A 19,058-nucleotide genomic window follows, 5' to 3' on the forward strand; every position below is an offset into this window, starting at 1 on the left:
GTGTTTTTTGTTTTCACAGTAAGAAATTTTAATTGATCACTGTTGACAATCTGCAAACATTTGAGACTAAATTAATTTGGCCTGTAGTAATTTAAAAAAAAATTGCTTAAATAATTTAATTCCATTGAGAAATTTACAAATAAGATAATTGGGAAGCAATGGGAAGCAAATTTTGGCACTTTAAGATGTACCTATATGCCTTGTTTTAAATAATTCTTAGCGATACTCTATTGACTTTGCTGCTTGATCATGTCATTTGAAGAAGAGTGCAAATGTGTTTCTATTCAGGAGAAATTTACGTTCCAGCTTTCTGAAGCTAAGATCTGAAATGTGTCCATTGGTCAAGCTATTCCTCCTGACCTGCGATTGGTAATGCAACTCATTTGTGGCTGCAGATTTAAATGCCTTTTGTGGCTGCTGAGTCAGAGCTTCATTTAGGATCTCAATATTATTGAGAATAACTGCAGCAATTCTGATGTTTTCTTGAGTTAACTGTTGCAGTATGTTTCAAATATTTGTTGTTAATGTTATAAAAGTGATGGGTCACACAATCCTCTGGTACCCAATCCATGGTTATCTCTGAAAAGTCTTTCTCAACATTTTGTCATATTCTAAAAATTATTTCCAAACAGTTTCAGTCATCTATTCTGTGTTGAATAGATCGAAATATATTCAGTGAATGAAATCCAGATTTTATAAGGTTTTGTTTTATAAAAAAACATGACCTCAAAACTAACCACATAAGCCATGACTGTTGTTTACTGCTGCACCCCTAATTATTAATAATAAATGACATAAACTTTGAACACCGATGCATCAGTCCAAATTTGGTGGCAGATCTGTAATGTCAAGAAGTCTGACTCAAGGAGAGCATGGAACAAGCATTTAAAATATTTATTTCTAGCCTTCCCACTTTAAGAATATTTTTACATCACCGCTAAACAATGTGGAGCTCACCTTTTGTGTCAGTAAAAGGGATTTTCAGAGGTGACTCCAAGCTGCACTTTGGTACAAATGTGTATGTGAACGCTGTCTGTGGTATCTGTGGGTACAGAGCGATTATTTTCCATGACTATTTAAGGCTCACCAGCCTTGGTTTGTATTTAGCCCCCGAAAAATTTATGCTTCAAATTTAACTAAAGGCCCCTTCAAATTGAGCCTAAACAGCAACGCTGAGAGTAATGCTTGTGTCACTGATCTCGTCAACCTCTGCCACCTTTGAGCCACATTCGGACGCAAGCACACGATTCTTAGCAACTTTTCAATTTTCAACACAACATTTCCCACTGCTGAGTTAAAGGCCACTGTTGTCTTACGTCTGAACAACACAGACGGCAGATTGACGTACAATTGATGAACGTAGTAATCAGCGGCATTTTTAATAAAGATATCAAAGTGAGTTTTTCATTTGCAAACTAAGAACTACATTTGTTCCAGTGAACAAAAAAACCCCAGATTTAATAGCAACCAATGTTTGAACCTGATAGAGGCTGACTTCACAACTCTGTCGCCACCAAAGCAAAGATTCGATTCCCTCAGTGCGGCAGCTTGAGATCAGCCTTTATAAATTTACTGTTTAGGTGCATGACACCTTTAGAAAATAAGTAATTTCTCAAAAGTAGAGGAGACATAATTTTTTACTGTTGCCAAGTGCAGGATTTATCCCCCCTTACAGGTACTCTTTCAGGTGGCTGTAATTGCAAACCATTATAACACTTAGCTCTGTAATTCAGCCGCTTGATAATTTTCATCTTTCGGTGTGAGACCAAACTGAACAGAATTAGTCACTCGCATTCAGTTATATGGGCTTCATGGGGTTTGCAGTTTATCCTCCATGAGGTGAAGAACATTCGTCTGTAAAGAGGCCAAATAATTCACCTTACACAAAATCCTTTGCCTGCCTGCAGCTAAAAATTGACTAATGTGAATTGTTAAAAAATGTTCAGAAAATCTTTGTCCCTGCGAGGAGATTGTTGATCCATTCAAATAAATATAATAATATTTGTTCCCCTACAGGAAATTTACATAACTGCAGCAAAAAATAAGAAGAGTACACACAAAGGGGGGGAAATGATGTTTAAATCCAATGATAGAGAATGTCACTAGATATAAACAAGCATTTACTTCACTGAGTCCAAACAGGAAATTAACTTTAAAGGTTGAATGCACTCAGATGGAGGTGGCACTGATATCATTGCACACCATGGTGGCTGCAACTGAAAAACGTGTGTTGTTGTTGTGTTGCTTGTTGATAAAAGTGACAGCTGCATGGAGGAAGGTGCTGCAATAATGCTCTTTGGTGCATTTAGTGTGAGTCTCAGTGAGAGATTGTCCAGGAGTGAGGATAGCTTAGGTAGTAGCATCCTACTGAATACTTCATTTTAAAAAGATAAGCACTAAATATTCCTCATGTGTTATCTTTGTACATCAATGTCTCTCTATGACTCTGATCTTTTGTAGCACACTGAATTATGTTTGGTCTTATGATTAAAGTTTTGTTTTGGCCTGAAGATGGTTGTGGTTTATGATTGCAGGCACTAAAATGATCATGAATATAAATCATGAGCAATTTCATAGTCCGAACGCTGAATAAAATGGGGGTCCCATTTCTATTTTCAAAATCTATCTCATTAAGTAGTTTTTGGTGTAAACATTGTCGTTCTTTCATCTGGCTTGGGAAGCTGGTAAAGAGAGGCAGCTAACAACTATTTGAGAAGGTGAAAGGACACATTTCCCATCATGCACTAGGCCAAATAGAGCTCAGCCTGCAGTTGTTTGCATCTTATTAACTCTTGATCACTTATGTAACTCTATAAAAAGTCAAACACAAATGTAAGCACCATTTGTTGTGCTTGGAGCTCCATTAATTAGTTTTGCGCAGCTCCTACTCATGTAAACAAGCCTATTATGTGTCCCTCTCTGATCCACTAGTCCATCACAGCCTGTCTGTTTAAAATTACTGGGCTGTAGATTAATAACTGTGTGCAATATTGGAACAGATAAAGATGAGTTTAAATCCATTGTTAAATCTTAATTGAGACTTCAATTGATTATTATTATTATTTTTTTAATTACACCAATGCATGTAATGGTAGTTCTGCAAAATTTGAAAGTGTTTCTTGCCAAATTTTAGGAATAAATACCCAGGAATTAACAATTTTGTAGGCCGTCCTGGTAAAGGATGTAAAGCTTCATAAAAGTCTCAAAAATGGCCATTAAACACTGGCAAAATTGTTTTAAAAAAGAAATACCTGCAGTTGTCTTCAGCGAGCTTTGGAGATTTTCTTGGGACAATTTCACTTGTAATTTGATGTTGCTATGTTTAAGACATTTTTCAAAAATATTTCACTCGTGTTTTTAGATGAAATTTGGATAAATGTATCACTAATTCTACTTTCTACTTTCCCAAAATGTAATTAAATAAAATAAAATAAATAAATAAAGCATTTTTGAAAACTAATATTATTTTCTTGAGACTGAGACATACAAAAAAAAAAAAGAAAAAAAAAAACAAAGAAAGAAAGAAAAAAAAACTTTGCATTTGATGCAATTTTTCCATCAACATGTTCAATTTAGCATTTTAAGAAAATGTCAAAAGAGACATAAGGAAAACACTGTAGCATTAAAAGATCCCTGGCTGCAGATGAAAACCCTTGGCCTTGAATTCTTGGCATATGCTGTACCAGCTTTATTTGTCATCTTAAAGCTAAGTAGCCTACCATCAGTGTGCCACTGCTGCCAAGAGAAATACTATCAATAACTCTGTGACTTGCTCATCCATGTCTGACTGCTGAAGAGTCTGCACGTCGAGTCGCTGTGACGGTGTTTGGAGCGAGTAGGCAATCCTTAGAGTTCAGATGCTGGAGTGCGGGGCCTCCAGCAGGTTTTCTGTAAGCCGAAGTGAAAGTCCTGAGGTGAATTCTCAGCCCACATGCCTTTGCTGTTCTACAGAAGCAGAGGCTCTGCACACAATTAATGGGTCCTAACTACATTCGTCTGACTCCACCTCTGAACTTGACGCTATCTTTTCGTGTATGGATTGACATGTCATATGTGGGCGTGTGCGTGTGTGTGTGTGTGTGTGTCTGTGTCTGCTTTTTAGATACATACGGAGAAGTGTTACATGTTCCAAACTGCATTGGTTCTGCTGCAGTGTTTTCCATTTCTTTTAACTGGTTCTGTGGATGTTTTCTCTCAAGAGGCTTATTTCCTGATCTGAAATAAAATCAAAATAACAAAACATTGTTATTTTGTTCTCAGTCACCTCATTGTAGAGGAATTATTTCTCTAATAGGTTTGACATGTTGCTCTTCTCTGTTCTTTCTCCAGAGACTTACCTGTGTGTGGAAGATATGAGGTGTGCAGGCTCCTGGTGGATTGTTTGGTCTCTTCTGGTGGTAAGCTTTCATTTGGCTTTCATTATTTAACTTTGCAAAGTCCTCAAAGCCCTTCCTATTTTATGTCCCATTCACATGTGCAGAGCGTTCAGTTTCTATTCAAGGGAAATGTAATATGTCTTGGTCGGATGGTTTCATTTATCAGCAAGAATCTCAATATCTCATGATTGCTTTCCACAAACCGTTATGATTTGGGCTATTTAATTAGCTCAGCTTGGCTGGAGAAACTAAAAGATGAATGACTCAGGAGTGCATTTGTTGTTTTTGTGTGAGTGGTGCCTGGGTAGGTTCTGATATCGACACAGAATAAAAAAGAAATTCCCCTGCTGCGATTGTGGTGTTGCAGTGCATTCATCTGTTTTCATGTTGCGGACAGAAATTGCATTTTGAAACTCTTAATTGCAGCCAAATCATCTTTAAAATAGTACTCCACAGTTACCAAGGAGAAGGCACAAACAAGGTATTATGTGTGCTTTAATTAAATGCTCACCTATGTTTTGTAAATTATATTGGAATAAATGTCGTTGTATCAGATTATTTACTGCAAAATGACTACAAAAGTAAAGTCGCATGATTTATTTAGTAAATAAAACTTACACATTAATTTAATTTAACTAATTTAACAGTTAAACATTTTTAAAGTTATCTTATTAGTAGTCATTTGAAGATTTAAAACATCTTCATCATTTGACTGCATGCACCAACGTTCTTATGAAAACGCACTGGTCTATAAAGTGTAACATAAACTAATTTATTTCCAATACCTTATTATCAGGATGGTCAATTTCCACCTGTTTTTATTCTAAATAAGTCACATACAGAAATTCACCAATGGCAGCTTTCTGAACAAATAAGTATGTCTATAATCTCTTGATATTTACAGTCAGCATCCTCTTTTTATTTATTTTTCAAATTTAGAAGTAAAATGAACTAGTCATGTTTTGAGAGATTCAGTGTTTTGTGTTGAAAAGTCGAGTTCAGGTTTAAACTGTAGAACAGTTCAGATTTTGAACCAGATGTTCATCATTACTTTACACAATAAAAACACATTTATTCAGAGAATAAACGTTATTCAGAGAATAAACGTGTAAAAAAGCAGGGCTATAAATTACTGTCTTTTTCACTTTTACTCCCCGCAGACCATTCCTCCCACGTCAAATTTCACCATTTCATTTCACAGCTAAACTGAAAACTTGCATGTGTGTTCATAATGTCTAGTGAAATTAAATCAGGAAGCTGAAGATGATACTGTTGTTTAAAAGAGAAAAAAAAAATCAGCAACTCAACAGATACGTTGAGCCCAAAATTGTGCATATCCCTGGAAGAGTTAGGTTTAAATTCATCTTCTAATTTGAGCAGCATATTGGTTTTAACTTGTCGTAATATTAAGAATTTTGAGTGGCCCAGTCAGGCCGATAGTTAGAGTCTGACAGGGAATCTGTGGAGGGAGATAAAAATGTCATTGATGGTAAAGAAGGCCTTCAGACTTTGGAACGCATTGTCAAAACGATAACAAATGGTTTGATGGCTGCCATACAAATAAAGATGTTTCCAGTGATTACTGAGAAAGGTATATGTTATTCTTGATGTGTACATTTTTTTGTTGCAATGTAAATAGACTATATTTATTAAATTAAGCCATGTCTTCATTTGGCTCAAGGCTTTTTTCTTGAATAAATCTTCAGATCTATCAGCTCAACCTTCACCGCCGCTGTGGGGCTGAGTCATAATGTGTTCTCTTTGAGAAATGGCATTAATTAACTTAATGGACTCTTCTAATCATCAGTAAAACATTCCAGCAAGACCCACTGAAGAACTACAAATCATGTAGGGACGACTTTGCTGTGCTTTGTCGTTAAAAATGGGAGCTGATGGGAGAAGTGCAAACAAACGACATGGATGTTCTGACGATAAGAAATGGAAGCTGTCGTTTTAATGATTACAGCTGGCAGCAAGTGAAAACCCAAAGCTTAGTTTCTAAGAAATAATAAAAAAACAACAACAACAGCTTTGTAATAGAAATTACGCATTGTGTTACTGCTTAACCATTAATAGGGAAGATTGCTGAATTCACAGATGTTCAGCTGGCAGACACTGATACCCTCCACAGGGAGGATTAGCCACAAAAGGTCAATAATAAAGATAAACCTGCTCACAGAGTGCTTTATCCAAGCATATTAACAGAAAGTTGAGTGGAAGGAATAACCCTAGCCTTGGGAGAACTTTAAATGAAACCCCATTTAAGGAATTGGAGCAGATTTCTTGGGTCTGGACTGCAGCTAGAGTCAGTGTTTCAGTGTTCAGGCTATTGGAGAGCAATCATGAGATATTGACATTCTTACTGATAAATTAATAATCGTCAAAACTAACAGGAAGAAAAAATAATAATATGTAACTCTTTATGAATTTTCTTTTTAAACTTAACGATGGAAATAAATTGCTTTTCAGTTATTATTTCAATTTTGTTTAATGGCTTTTTGAATGCACCTATCTCTCTCTATATATACATTTTATTTCACTGTTTTAATTAACGTGTTTCAACATCAGGCGCAACATAGGAACATTCCAGGTGCTTTACGTCTGATCGAATGCAAATGTTACTGTGGATTGTGATTTTTAAGTTGTTTTAAATGCTGTTTTCATTTAATTCAGGAGGAATAAGATGCTGTAATGAAGGAAGAAACGAGTTGGGTTTTTTTTTAAAAGCGAAAGAAGATTTTTTTTTTTTCTGATATTGGTGGTGGCCTGGTGGTCGTATGTATGACGTCATTTACTTCAATGCTTGGAGTGACATCATATGTACGGCTGCTAAACTGCTACATGGGACATCCTGTTTTTGACGGTACTTTTACCTTTTTTTTAACCTTTTTTTTTTACCTTCGACGTCTCTCCCCTCAAGAGAGGGGTAGACGTCACTTGGCTCCTCTGAAAAGAGTCGGGTTAAAGAAGCTCCTCAGTTGCGATAAAAGCTGAACATGATCCTGGCAAAGTATTTAAATTCTTCAAATAATTCATGAAATGCAAATGCATAAGCCTAGCACTCGGAGAGGCTTAGATTTTGCCTCCAGAAGATTGAGATTAAGATAAGTCACGCCAATATAAGTTCTTTATCCTTCAACGAGCGGCACGAGCAAACCAGCCTTTTATACAGCACCTTTTCATTTTACATCTACCTCCAAATACAAACAATAGAGCAAAGATATGATTCATTTGGAGGAGAAAAAAAATCAAAAATATCAGCCGCTTAACTTCTTTTGTGTGATCCGAAACACATTTTAATGAGTCACACACTTGCAGAGAGACCAGAATTTTACACCAGAGAAATTGTGATCAGAACAGCTTTCAAGGAACTTTCCAGACGCCTTCCTCCATTTAAAATGCCATCGTTTGTAAAGACGCGCATCTTCATTCAAGCTTGTTTTTCTGCAAAGTGAAACATTTGAAGACCTCGCCGTAGCTGAAGGGGATTTTTACACTTAGTCCTGCACCTGTCTGTGGAGGGAATTTAAATGAGAACATATCTGATTTCTTTTTCTCCACAGCTCAGGGAGGCAGCAGACGCTGGAACGATCGCAGACACATCACTCAGTCCTGGACTGAGCACCGAGATGGGACAGAGCGAGAAGGCGCTGAGCCAAGGTCAACACAGATGTGTCGAGCCATCCGAAAGAGATGGCCAAAAAAACAGAACCGGTGAGATGCAAACGTCAAACCACTCAGAGACTGTGACAGATAAATGGTGGTTTGCAAATGCATTCATATCCCTTGAATTTTTATTCAGATACTAGAATTTCACCTACCAGCTTTGAACAGCTCAAGCTATGTTTTTTTTTTTATTTTTTATTTTTTTTTATAAACGTTCTTCCCTGGATAATTCCTTAAGCTTACCAATAATAAGATTGGATAGCGTGTCTTTGAACACAATTTTCAAGTCTTGCCACTGATTCAGAATCGGATTTAGGTCCCGCATGCATACACTGAATCATTCTTAAAATAAACCGTAACGTTTTTGTTGCGATCCAACCATTCGTTTGCACAACACCAGTGACCTGAGCAGCTCACACCGGCATTTTTTCAAACCAGGTCTCAGAGTGAAACTTTTCTGTAAGAAAAACCTTTCAAATGCTGGCTCGAACAGCACCTTGCTAGATGTCCTAAGCTTTGGGATATTGTTTTACAGCCACATCCTACTTGATGACGCTGGTCTTCACGATGTTGCTGATGTTCAATAACAAACCCATTTTTCTTCTGTTTCACAGCTGAGCATTACTACTTGCATAGAATCCAAAAAAATACACAGATGTTTTTGGTTTTGATGAAAAAAAAAAAAAAAGTTTGAATTGAAATACTTTTGCAAAGGTGAGAGCATAAATTTTTTTTAAGAAGGTTGGTGGTGACGGCAGTGGTTAAGCACAAATGATCTGAGTCTTTTTAGGTTGGAAAGGTTCTGTGGACTGTATCATACTTTGGGGGAAAACTCAGGCAAAGTGTATGTGTTTATAATTATGCTTATTTGGCTCTTGAGGTCTGTTCTGCGGTCCAATGTGGGATGGGTTTTTGTGCTGGAATGAGACACCAGCTGGGGAATCGGTAACTCTACAGTGTCCAGATCACCCTGACCTCGGTGCAACCGGTAAGTTTTCTGCTTTTCTCACTAGAGTAGAACAACCAGCTGGAAACTGGTTCCTGTTGAACTATATATATATATATATATATATATATATTTATATATCTATATATATATATATATATATATATATATATATATATATATATATATATTTTTTTTTTTTACAAACCAATGCAGTGTGTGCGGGGGTGCGTGTGTGTGTGTGTGTGTGTACGTGTCCATAACAATGAAATCCTCCAACACTTCATCTGCTCTTGAAACCCTGTTTTCTGATTTAAGTCAGATTTAGAGTTTGTTATTCGAGCACAGCTCCTTCAATGTCCTGTTTTCTCATAATGCTAATTCTATCAGGTCTCATTTTACAGCCACTTATTTTCACATTCCATGATGTTAGATTCATTAATCTTGTGTTACATTCTAACATGTCAAACTCTAAGATAAAATTGCTTCTGCTTAGGGCTTTCACACCCCTTTCTCTTACAGCAGCGGGGATTTTTCAGTTGTCTGGTTTTGGGTCATCTTGGAAGTTTATTCAATAAAGTTACCTGCTCAGTATCCATCATAAAAGCAGCTGCAACAACATGTAACAACATGTTTAGTGACTCACCAGGCCTTTGAGTAAAAAACAATATTAATGAATTGACTTTTCTATACGTTTCATGGATGTTTGTGCACTTGGCAGACGGGGGCACCGGGTAGGTGTTAGAGTAGGAGGTCTTTTCTGAAGAGTTGTTTTATTGTAAAATGTCTTATAGTGTATCTTTCAGGTGCTAACAGACAATCCCTTTGTGAGAGCGTTCAAGTAGATGGCAGCTATTTTATTGAGCGCTTTGCTGGCTGACAGGGTCCTGACTTTGATAGCAGCGACTGAGGGTAGTAAGTGGAGCTCAATGAAGTGAGAGATGATGCTTGCTCTTCTGTAAACATCACCTCTCTTATGTACTTCCATGCAAAGGATTAAGAGTTACAATTTACAGTTTTATCTCTGAGTGAACTTTGTGCAGCCTTTGATTGCAAATGCAAATTGTTTCCTAAATTTCTGAGTACACCCGTCCAGTCAGTTCTCACCAAAACCAAAAATGAAATAAATACAGCATTTTCTCTGGTGGGCTGCACAGTGGCGCAGTTGGTAGAGCTGTTGCCTTGCAGCAAGAAGGTCCTGGGTTCGATTCCCGGCCCGGGGTCTTTCTGCATGGAGTTTGCATGTTCTCCCTGTGCATGCGTGGGTTCTCTCCGGGTTCTCCGGCTTCCTCCCACAGTCCAAAAACATGACTGTCAGGTTAATTGGTCTCTCTAAATTCTCCCTAGGTGTGAGTGTGTGTGTGTTTGTCCTGTCTGTTTTCTGTGTTGCCCTGCGACAGACTGGCGACCTGTCCAGGGTGAACCCCGCCTCTCGCCCGGAACGTTAGCTGGGGATAGGAACCAGCAACCCTCCTGACCCCATTAGGGACAAAGGGTGAACAGAAAATGGATGGATGGATTTTCTCTGGTTGGTGGCGGTAGAATAAATTGCTCCAAGTGTCAATACACCCTGCATGTTTATACACCCTGGGAAGACATATTTTTGGATAACTTTAGTTTGATTTCAGTGTTCAGCCTTTTTTTTTTTTTTTCTTGTTTTAGCTGATATTTGAGACATAAGAAGTGATTGGATAATTTATTAAGGCTTGGTTGGAGGCACAGTCATATAACTGAAAACACTCATATCTCGTGGTTGTAGCCTGTGCCGACGTTGAAAACATTTTCACAATTATTGGCGTCCTTGTTCAAGAGTTGGAAAAAACCTTGAAGTAACAGACTGCTGGAGTACAATCTCAAACTGAAAATATTCAGATGAAAAGATTTAATCATTTATTGAAACCATTGCTCTTAATAACTTTTTGCAAATTTGACTCTTTTTTTTTTTTTTTGTTGTTGGAAATTTCAACATTTACCAAGTTGAAAGCATACAATATCCTTTAACCATTCCTTTCTGAACAATTTTTTGAAAAATCCTCCCCTCTATTTCCACTAACTCTATGGGATTTCTATATGATTTAGATCTGTAATGGCAATTATTTTATGGCTAGTGAATTATTTATGTGTGGATTTGACCATATGTTTTGGATTATTATCACACGAGACAAGTCAGCTGCTTCTCGCAGAAGTTCTAGCTGAGTTCAGACATAAAAAAGTAACAAGTGCTTCTTTGTGCTTCCTTTTCCCACCACACCTTTTAAATGACAGCCGGTACAAGAGATGTGCGCATCAGATAAAAACGTAAATCATTATCAGATGAGTCAGGCCGGATAAATACGGGCATTTATCTGAGCCGAAATAGACCGTGGACTTCGATTATGTAAGAAAGGTTAAGGCTCGATTTGCAGGACTGCTGGTTTTCACAGAATGTGAAATTTTAACATTGTGGATAATTCGAGGCTCAGCAATGTCTAGCTGAAGAGATCCAGAGTCGGGTCATGTCATGATTTAGGAGATGCAGCATGACAAAGAGAGGGGAGGTGAGGTAGAGGACAGAGAGATGAATGAGGAGTAGGTGGAGGGGGAAAAAAAAACAGAAGAGGAATAAAGGCAGGAAAACTGGAGCCGGAGAGATGGATGGGGAGAGAGAATATGAATGAGGGAGCCGACTGGTTGTTTTTCTACAAGCTGGCTCATGAGGGATCCTACTAGAAATGTCTGTGACTCTAAGAGTCCCCATATGGACCATTGGGAAGCTTGTACTCCCGATCTGATGCCGGGAGGGGATTTTATTTCGCGAGCATTTGATGAGCTGTCAGCTCGGACTAAGCTGTTGTTGCTGCCTCTGTCAGGAATAATGTGATCTCATTCTTGTAGCCTCGTCACGGATCTCTTGTACATGTCTTTCTTTTTCTTTCCTTCTGTTTTTTTTTTTTAAGTTTGACATTTGAGAATTTGCCAAAAAATGACTCCAAAGGTGGAAGACATTCTGTTTGATGCTGCGTGCCAAGGTGAATTAATCATAGTTTTCTAGCACTGCCAAGATTCGCCGTGTCAGGATTATGCCAATATGCTACTGATGAAAAATAACAGAGCGAGGCATCCAAAGCATACACTCTCTACTAAATCTCTCGCTGAAATAGAAAAAAAAAAAGTGCCTGCAAATAAGTCATTTGGGAAAGCTACTGGTTGATCACACTGTGTGCCACTTCTTTTCTACTTCTCTGCAGAAGATGTGACCAAATATTGTGACAAATCAGGCAGCTGGGTCCAAACAGGCTCTGCTTGTGGACCACCTTTAAAGAGCAAAACAGAGGTAACCGTTTATTGGATTTTTGCCTAGAAGCAGTAGAAAGATGAGACAGCTTGTGCAACTTTTCATGTAAACAAAGCAGCTGCTTGTCATTTATATATATATATGTATTTTTTTTTTGCTTCCAAAAGAAAATGAGTTTTTTAAAGGATGCGGCAGGAGAGCCAACCACAGAAGCCATGTGGGTCAGAACAGAGAAAAATATTCTTGAAAATAAGAACAAATGCCTAGAGAAAATGAAGAACGCGCCACCTTATAATAAATCAGGTACCGACACGGTTTATTATTACTTTGTAATCCTACATCCGCAAGAAGTTTAAATATGCTTTCATTATGTTTGGGATGTGGTGTGGCAGGCTTGCACTGCAGTAGGAACTGGGATGGCTGGCTGTGCTGGGACGATACTCCAGCAGGAAGCTACGCATCCCAGAACTGTCCTGATTACTTCGTAAACTTTGACCGCACAGGTGAGAAGCAACAATCAAGAGCGTTTATTTTTTATGTAAAAAAAAAAAAAAGGAAAAAAAATTAATTACACTTGCTTTACAGAACAGGCAAAAAAGTACTGTGGAGCAGATGGAGAGTGGTTTCGTCATCCAGCGAGCAATAAGATTTGGACCAATTACACACTCTGTGTGACAACCGATGACAAGAGGCCAGCGGTAATGTCTATTTATAAGAGATGCACTGATCACTGATTTTGTGGCCAGTCTTCATTTTTGGTTGATTTTTATTTAAGAGATGCACGTGAAAAAAATTGTTCAAAATGAATTCTTTTCAACCTTCTTGTCATGAACAGTCATTATTTGTCTCCTGTGCTAACAGCAGGGGCAACATCAGCCCAGTTATAGTTCAGCATTCCCTATAAATTCAATTTTTAAATAAAAACAATAATTACAGAGTTGACCATTTTAAATTAGCTTCCTCTAGCATCTTATTAAGGAAAATAATAAGATGCTAGGTTTATGATTACCATTACAAATAAGCACTGTGTATGCCTACAGATTGTACATCTTTTCTGTAAGCATTACATTTCCAAAAAGCTGCAAACGTTTCTAAATCCATAATTTAGAAACGTATGTTGGACAGCTCAAACAAGAAACCTGCAACTTTGTACCTTCCTGTAATCTGCTGAAAGCCTGGCTTTCCTCTGCTTTCTTCAGTGAATTTTAGAACTATCTCAACACGTAGCTGAAAATATTTCCTTTTAGATAAGCGCTTATAAACGCTTCACTGATTCTACAAATAATTAACATGAAGTCTTTTCACATTCACTGGTAAGAGAAAGGTACTCTCTTTGAGTCTCCAACCGCCTGGTCATCAGCTAAACTGAAAACTGGCTGTTTTTTGTCAATGGATGATGTCACAGTGCATCTAGTGAATTTATCGCACAAGTTATTTTAGTGAAACTCAACCTTGTTCGTACACAAAGTATGTCATTTTAAAACTATATTTTCTCCGCAGAAACTCCAAGTAGAAGAAAATGAACAGAAGTGTCTGCAAAAAATGAAACAAGACCCAGCACTCAACAGAACAGGTACATTTTAACGTGGTCTTTATGGGTAAAGCTTCACGTTTGACAATATCAACAGGTGTCCATTCGAAACAGCTATTAAATTGTGTTGTGGGTTTGTTCAAGCGCCATACTGCAGTCGTAACTGGGATGGCTGGCTGTGCTGGGACGATACACCAGCGGGTACCCTTGCCTCTCAGAGCTGCCCTGATTATTTTTCTGACCTCAACCCCACAGGTAAAAGAAATCAATTTCACTCTCCTTCTAATCTGCTCATATGTTCTAAAGCTAGAAACCACATAAGTGTTCTGCATAATAATAAAGTGTATCCTAATTCCTAGCAATGGCTACAAAGTATTGTGCAGAAGATGGCCAGTGGTTTCGCCATCCAGTGAGCAACACGACTTGGACTAACTATACGCTGTGTGTTGACGACAACCCGGAGATATTGAGGGTAATTTCCTCTTTTTAATATTAAACTGACTTTCCTCACAGACAAGATCAAATAAAAATAAATAAACTGAACCTCCACCAAAGCATGTGTCATCAAAATAACGAAGGTAAACGTTACCCAGAGACACTGCCATTATTGCACCTAATTCTATCCCATTTTTACTGTTCATAAACCTTTAAATGTTCGGAATGCTAGACTTTACAAGTTATTCTCACTTAACCTAAAGAAACATTTGATCAGATAGTTAATGTATAAAGTTTGAAGAGCTAAATAGAAAACTATTACCCAAGGTATTTGAAATTAAGTTAATAATTTTGTACAGCTTTTAAAAAGTCTGCTAGCTAGGAATGCCAGGCTACAAAATAAAGCGTCTTCAGATGTAAACATAAAACCTACACTGCATTTTGTCAATGTTACCTGGCCTTAAATGGTGTTGTGATTATAAAAAAACTGGTATGTTGTCGTAACACCACCTCGCCTTAGGCACTTGTATTTTATTTATTTCTCAAGGATTATCAGATTCACTACATGACTTCCATAAAGCTTTAATAAATATGAGAATGTTTGCATAGGGAGATGCAAGCAGTGGTGACAGGCTAAAGTTATCGTTAGCTAGCTTTTCTCTGTTTTGAAAATATTCTTAGTTTCAGTAACTGATATTTGGTCAGATATTACTTTGCTTTGAACATTGTCAATACTTGGTTTGGTGCCTGATTTCCAGGGACAGTCCAGGGACCTGTCCTCGGCTAAAGTCCTCGGATTGTCTGGTATTGTAGCAGGTTGTGCGTCGACTGTTACCATGGTAACTGGGGGTAGAAATCGTGAGTGAACACGCAACAACAGCTCTTACGGTAGCCCTTACAAAAAAATCCCATGAAAATCACATGTGACTTTCATGTTGTGAATCACATGTGAAAGCACATGAATATGTGTGATTTTGGAACGTTTCGTGGGAAAATCACATGTGATCACATGTGATTTTTTTGGTGGATTATGTGATCACGTGATTTTCATGGGATTTTTTTGTAAGGGAGCTGCTTGCACCGCTGTTAACAAAGTAGAGTAAAATAACAGCAGAGTGAAATGGCTTTTAAAAAGAAGACAACAAAGGTAGAAGAGGAGAGCTACCGGCCACCGACGGGGAGCTCAGCTATTCTGTCATCTGGTACGTGTGAATCGACTTATTTTATTTGGGCTGGGCCGATCCTTGCCATCATTAAGCTTTAGTTCAAGATAGAAAAAACAAAAAAACTAACAAACAAAATCAAGTTTTTATTAACAAACAGTGCAACAAAAAAGCGAGTAGAGCACAGATACGAGTCAGCGAGTGAAGGAAATCTCCTGACAGGATGACTAAAATAAAGCAAAACGTTTTGGAATTTGCTGGTGTTCTTTATATTTTCAAAGTTAGGCATGAGTTTGAACAAATGAAGGTTCCTCACAAAACTGAACGAATCAGAAACTGAATGAAGAACTGCATGGACTGTGAGATAATTTCATCTGTCATCAGCTTCTACCTCCAAATAAAAATTGTTATTTTACAGGATTTTTGGCATTTCGTTGGCTGAAGAAACTGTGTTAATATTTATTTTGTATTAGGGCGAGCCCAGTTTCTCATCTAAAAATAACCAAATTCAAAAAGTAAAAAAAAAAAAAAAACCCATCAAATTGCCTTTATTAAACTAAACTTATTGTTTATGTTACACATTCTAATGTTTGGGGATATGATGATACAATGTCATAATATCAGTCTTTCACTATAAGAAATAGTGAAAAACTGATAAGAGGAGACAGGTGGAAAATAGAGTCTGAGAAGAAATGATGATTGAGAGCAGAAGAAAATGGGAAAACTGATAGAAGAGTTGAAGTGAGAAGGAAAGTAGATTGACGGAAGGAGGAAAAAGAGGAAGTCGTTTGGATAACTAGACAAAATAAGCTGAAGATTAAATAAAAAGTAAAAAATAAATAAATAAAAAATAAAAAGCATCTAATATCTTGTATGTTAAATGTTTTATTTTACGATTACCTGCGCACTTTCAGTTTTGCTTTTAATCCTTTCTGCTCCTGTTTTACCCAGACCTCTATGGCTGCCATGCCTGATCACCATGACTGATGGCTCTTCAGATAGAGAAGGCCTTGCAGAACCAGAGATGAGCTCATGATAGCAGACGTCACTCACCTCACACAAACACACTACACCCTTAACCCCCACCTCCATATCTACTACTGCTCTGCTCTGTTTCTACTACTTTTACCACTACAGTTAACTATTAAGAAAACAACTGTGTGGATTGAAACGTTCCTGCTGTTACACTTGATTATTGTTGCTTAAATACGAATAAATATGTCCCAGTTTTTTCATTTCATTTTCATACATTTAACTCCTCTTTATGGCCAATCTGTGTCTCGAAGGGAATCAGTGGAATTGTGTGAGCCTGCTACTTTACTTGTCCTGAGTTGAATGAACTATAACGCATCTCCCAATTTGTCATGCATGGCCACCACAGAGCTCTCGATAACTATTGTGTTCATAGAATCATCCATTTCCACTCGTTCCATTTATTATTGATGCAAAAAAGTCTTGCAATGCGTCCAAGCAGTCTTATGTCACATTTTTAGAATGGATCATCAATTGATAAAGCCCAGACTTCTTAGTTAGGAGGGACAGATTCAAAAGAGGAAGATAACAGTTTGAACTTGCATTTCACCAACAGTTTTCCAGTGACCAAGCACATAGGTGAAAAAAACCCAAAACCCTCTGCTGATTTTTGTCTTTCTTTTTCTCACCAATGAATTTCTTGTTTGCATGCTAAATGAGAATCCGAAGTTAGGAAGTGGAGCAGCTCTCGTTGCCAAAGAAACGCCTCTTGAAAGAAGCATCAAAGTGACACAGATATGAGTGCACTCCTCAATAAGACGTTTCAGGGCAAAACCAGCGTGAACTGAGGATTTGAGGCATGTAGATCTGTTTAAACTAGACAGCTTTCTGACTAGGCATTTTCACACACAATTCTATGATCACTATATTCAACTGAATTCATACAGAGTCACATAAATTTGGTTCTGGCACAGAAAGAAGATTTTATAAATAATTATCTCAGTCAGTACACTCTGCTTAACCTGTAGCAGCATTGGATTGGTGGTGTGAGGCTTGACAAGTCTAAATATTGTTATATTTAATTTTTTTTTTTTACAAACGCTCAAACTGCATTTGTTCGGTTAAGAACAATGCGGCTCAAATGTGACTTATTTAGGCCTATCAGATTAGAATTAGAGCTATATATTATCACGCCTTCAAGTTTTTTTTGTTTTTTTTAAAATACAAAAACTGGAGAATAGTCCTTTAATTTAGAGGCAAAGTCATGTTAACATTAACTCTTTTCAGATTTTCTTACTGCTTGTAAAATTTAACAAAAACCCTCCAAACCTCTGTTGACTGGACTCCCAGTTAAATAAGTAAAAGAACATTACTTTGGCGAGCAACCACCAGAACTTTAAGTATTTTTTTTTAATTCTTCTATTTGGAGAAGCAGTGCTGCCCCCATAAAAAGGCAGCCCTGGGCAGTGAGCCATATTCCCCTTTTTTAAAAGCTGCCACTGGTTACAAGTTACGTACTAAAACCTTGGTTTGCCTGCACAATTGTAACTACCGACTACTTCTTTTACTATAGCATCATTTTGGGAAATAATTTGCACGATGTGAATTTTTATTTTTTTAAATTTACATACTTTGTTGTTTAACTTGGGCTGCACAGTGGCACAGTTGGTAGAGCTGTTGCCTTGCAGCAAGAATGTCCTGGGTTCGATTCCCGGCCCGGGGTCTTTCTGCATGGAGTTTGCATGTTCTCCCTGTGCATGGTGTGTTCTCTCCGGGTTCTCCGGCTTCCTCCCACAGTCCAAAAACATGACTGTCAGGTTAATTGGTCTCTCTAAATTCTCCCTAGGTGTGAGTGTGTGTGTGAATGGTTGTGTGTCCTGTGTGTCTCTGTGTAGCCCAGTGACACACTGGCGACCTGTCCAGGGTGAACCCCGCCTCTCGCTTGAAACACCAGCGGAGGCACCAGCAACCCTCCTGACCCCATTAGGGACAAGGGTGAACAGAAAATGGATGAATGTTGTTTAACTTGGTTGACATGTTACATAGCTTTTCTTGTGATATGTTAATGATGTAAACTTTGCTCAAATTTAGGCAACTGCACAGTTCTCCCGAAACACTGAGGTGGATCTCATCAGTGAAGCCACAGAGAGTCCAGAGGTCCAACAAAAGAATCGGGAAATTGTGCGGAAAAAAATCCTTGACAACCAGTACAAATGTTTTGAGAAAATTAACAGAGATCCACTTTACAACAAATCAGGTAGGGGAACAGCCACTGAAATGCAGTTGAGTCTTTTTTTTTTAGGTTTTTCTGTGAATCTGAGAGTTATTGTTTGGTCGTTGCAACAGGTTTGTTCTGCAGTCGGAACTGGGACGGCTGGCTGTGCTGGGAAGATACTCCAGCTGGAACTTACACATTCCAAAACTGCCCCAACTATTTTGATGACTTCGACCCCACAGGTACGCCGCGAGACAGGAGTCTGTTTTCAAAGATCTGCCGATTTGATCATATTGATTTATTTGCTTTCAGAGAAGGCAACAAAGTATTGTGGGGAGGACGGGCAATGGTTTCGCCACCCGGATACCAACAGGACATGGTCAAACTACACACTCTGCAATGAAAACACTCAGGCAAAACTAAAGGTGATTCATGAGATCTCACCATTTTAAATCTGCTGCATGGAGGCAGCAGTGGGAA

The 19,058-nt window shown here is 38.0% G+C and overlaps 1 protein-coding gene across 3 annotated transcripts in view; it reads left to right on the forward strand.

The window, feature by feature from the left end:
* The window catches only part of calcr (calcitonin receptor), a 69,837-nt gene that overhangs the window by 30,900 nt on the left and 19,879 nt on the right, over window positions 1-19,058 (forward strand). For 2 of the 3 annotated variants that reach the window (XM_044138319.1, XM_044138318.1), the window contains 13 exons: window positions 4,330-4,397; window positions 7,940-8,090; window positions 8,923-9,030; window positions 12,216-12,301; window positions 12,430-12,565; window positions 12,655-12,765; window positions 12,848-12,960; window positions 13,763-13,835; window positions 13,938-14,048; window positions 14,153-14,265; window positions 18,455-18,620; window positions 18,710-18,820; window positions 18,891-19,003. In XM_044138319.1, coding sequence (XP_043994254.1) covers window positions 4,353-4,397; window positions 7,940-8,090; window positions 8,923-9,030; window positions 12,216-12,301; window positions 12,430-12,565; window positions 12,655-12,765; window positions 12,848-12,960; window positions 13,763-13,835; window positions 13,938-14,048; window positions 14,153-14,265; window positions 18,455-18,620; window positions 18,710-18,820; window positions 18,891-19,003 — 1,437 coding nt within the window. In that variant the 5' untranslated portion in view covers window positions 4,330-4,352. Of the gene's footprint in view, window positions 1-4,329; window positions 4,398-7,939; window positions 8,091-8,922; window positions 9,031-12,215; window positions 12,302-12,429; window positions 12,566-12,654; window positions 12,766-12,847; window positions 12,961-13,762; window positions 13,836-13,937; window positions 14,049-14,152; window positions 14,266-18,454; window positions 18,621-18,709; window positions 18,821-18,890; window positions 19,004-19,058 lie in introns of those variants that run through there. The other variant, XM_044138320.1, reaches the window with a different exon arrangement.

The sequence above is a fragment of the Gambusia affinis genome, linkage group LG14, assembly GCF_019740435.1.
Source record: "Gambusia affinis linkage group LG14, SWU_Gaff_1.0, whole genome shotgun sequence".
Classification (NCBI taxonomy): Eukaryota; Metazoa; Chordata; class Actinopteri; order Cyprinodontiformes; family Poeciliidae; genus Gambusia; species Gambusia affinis.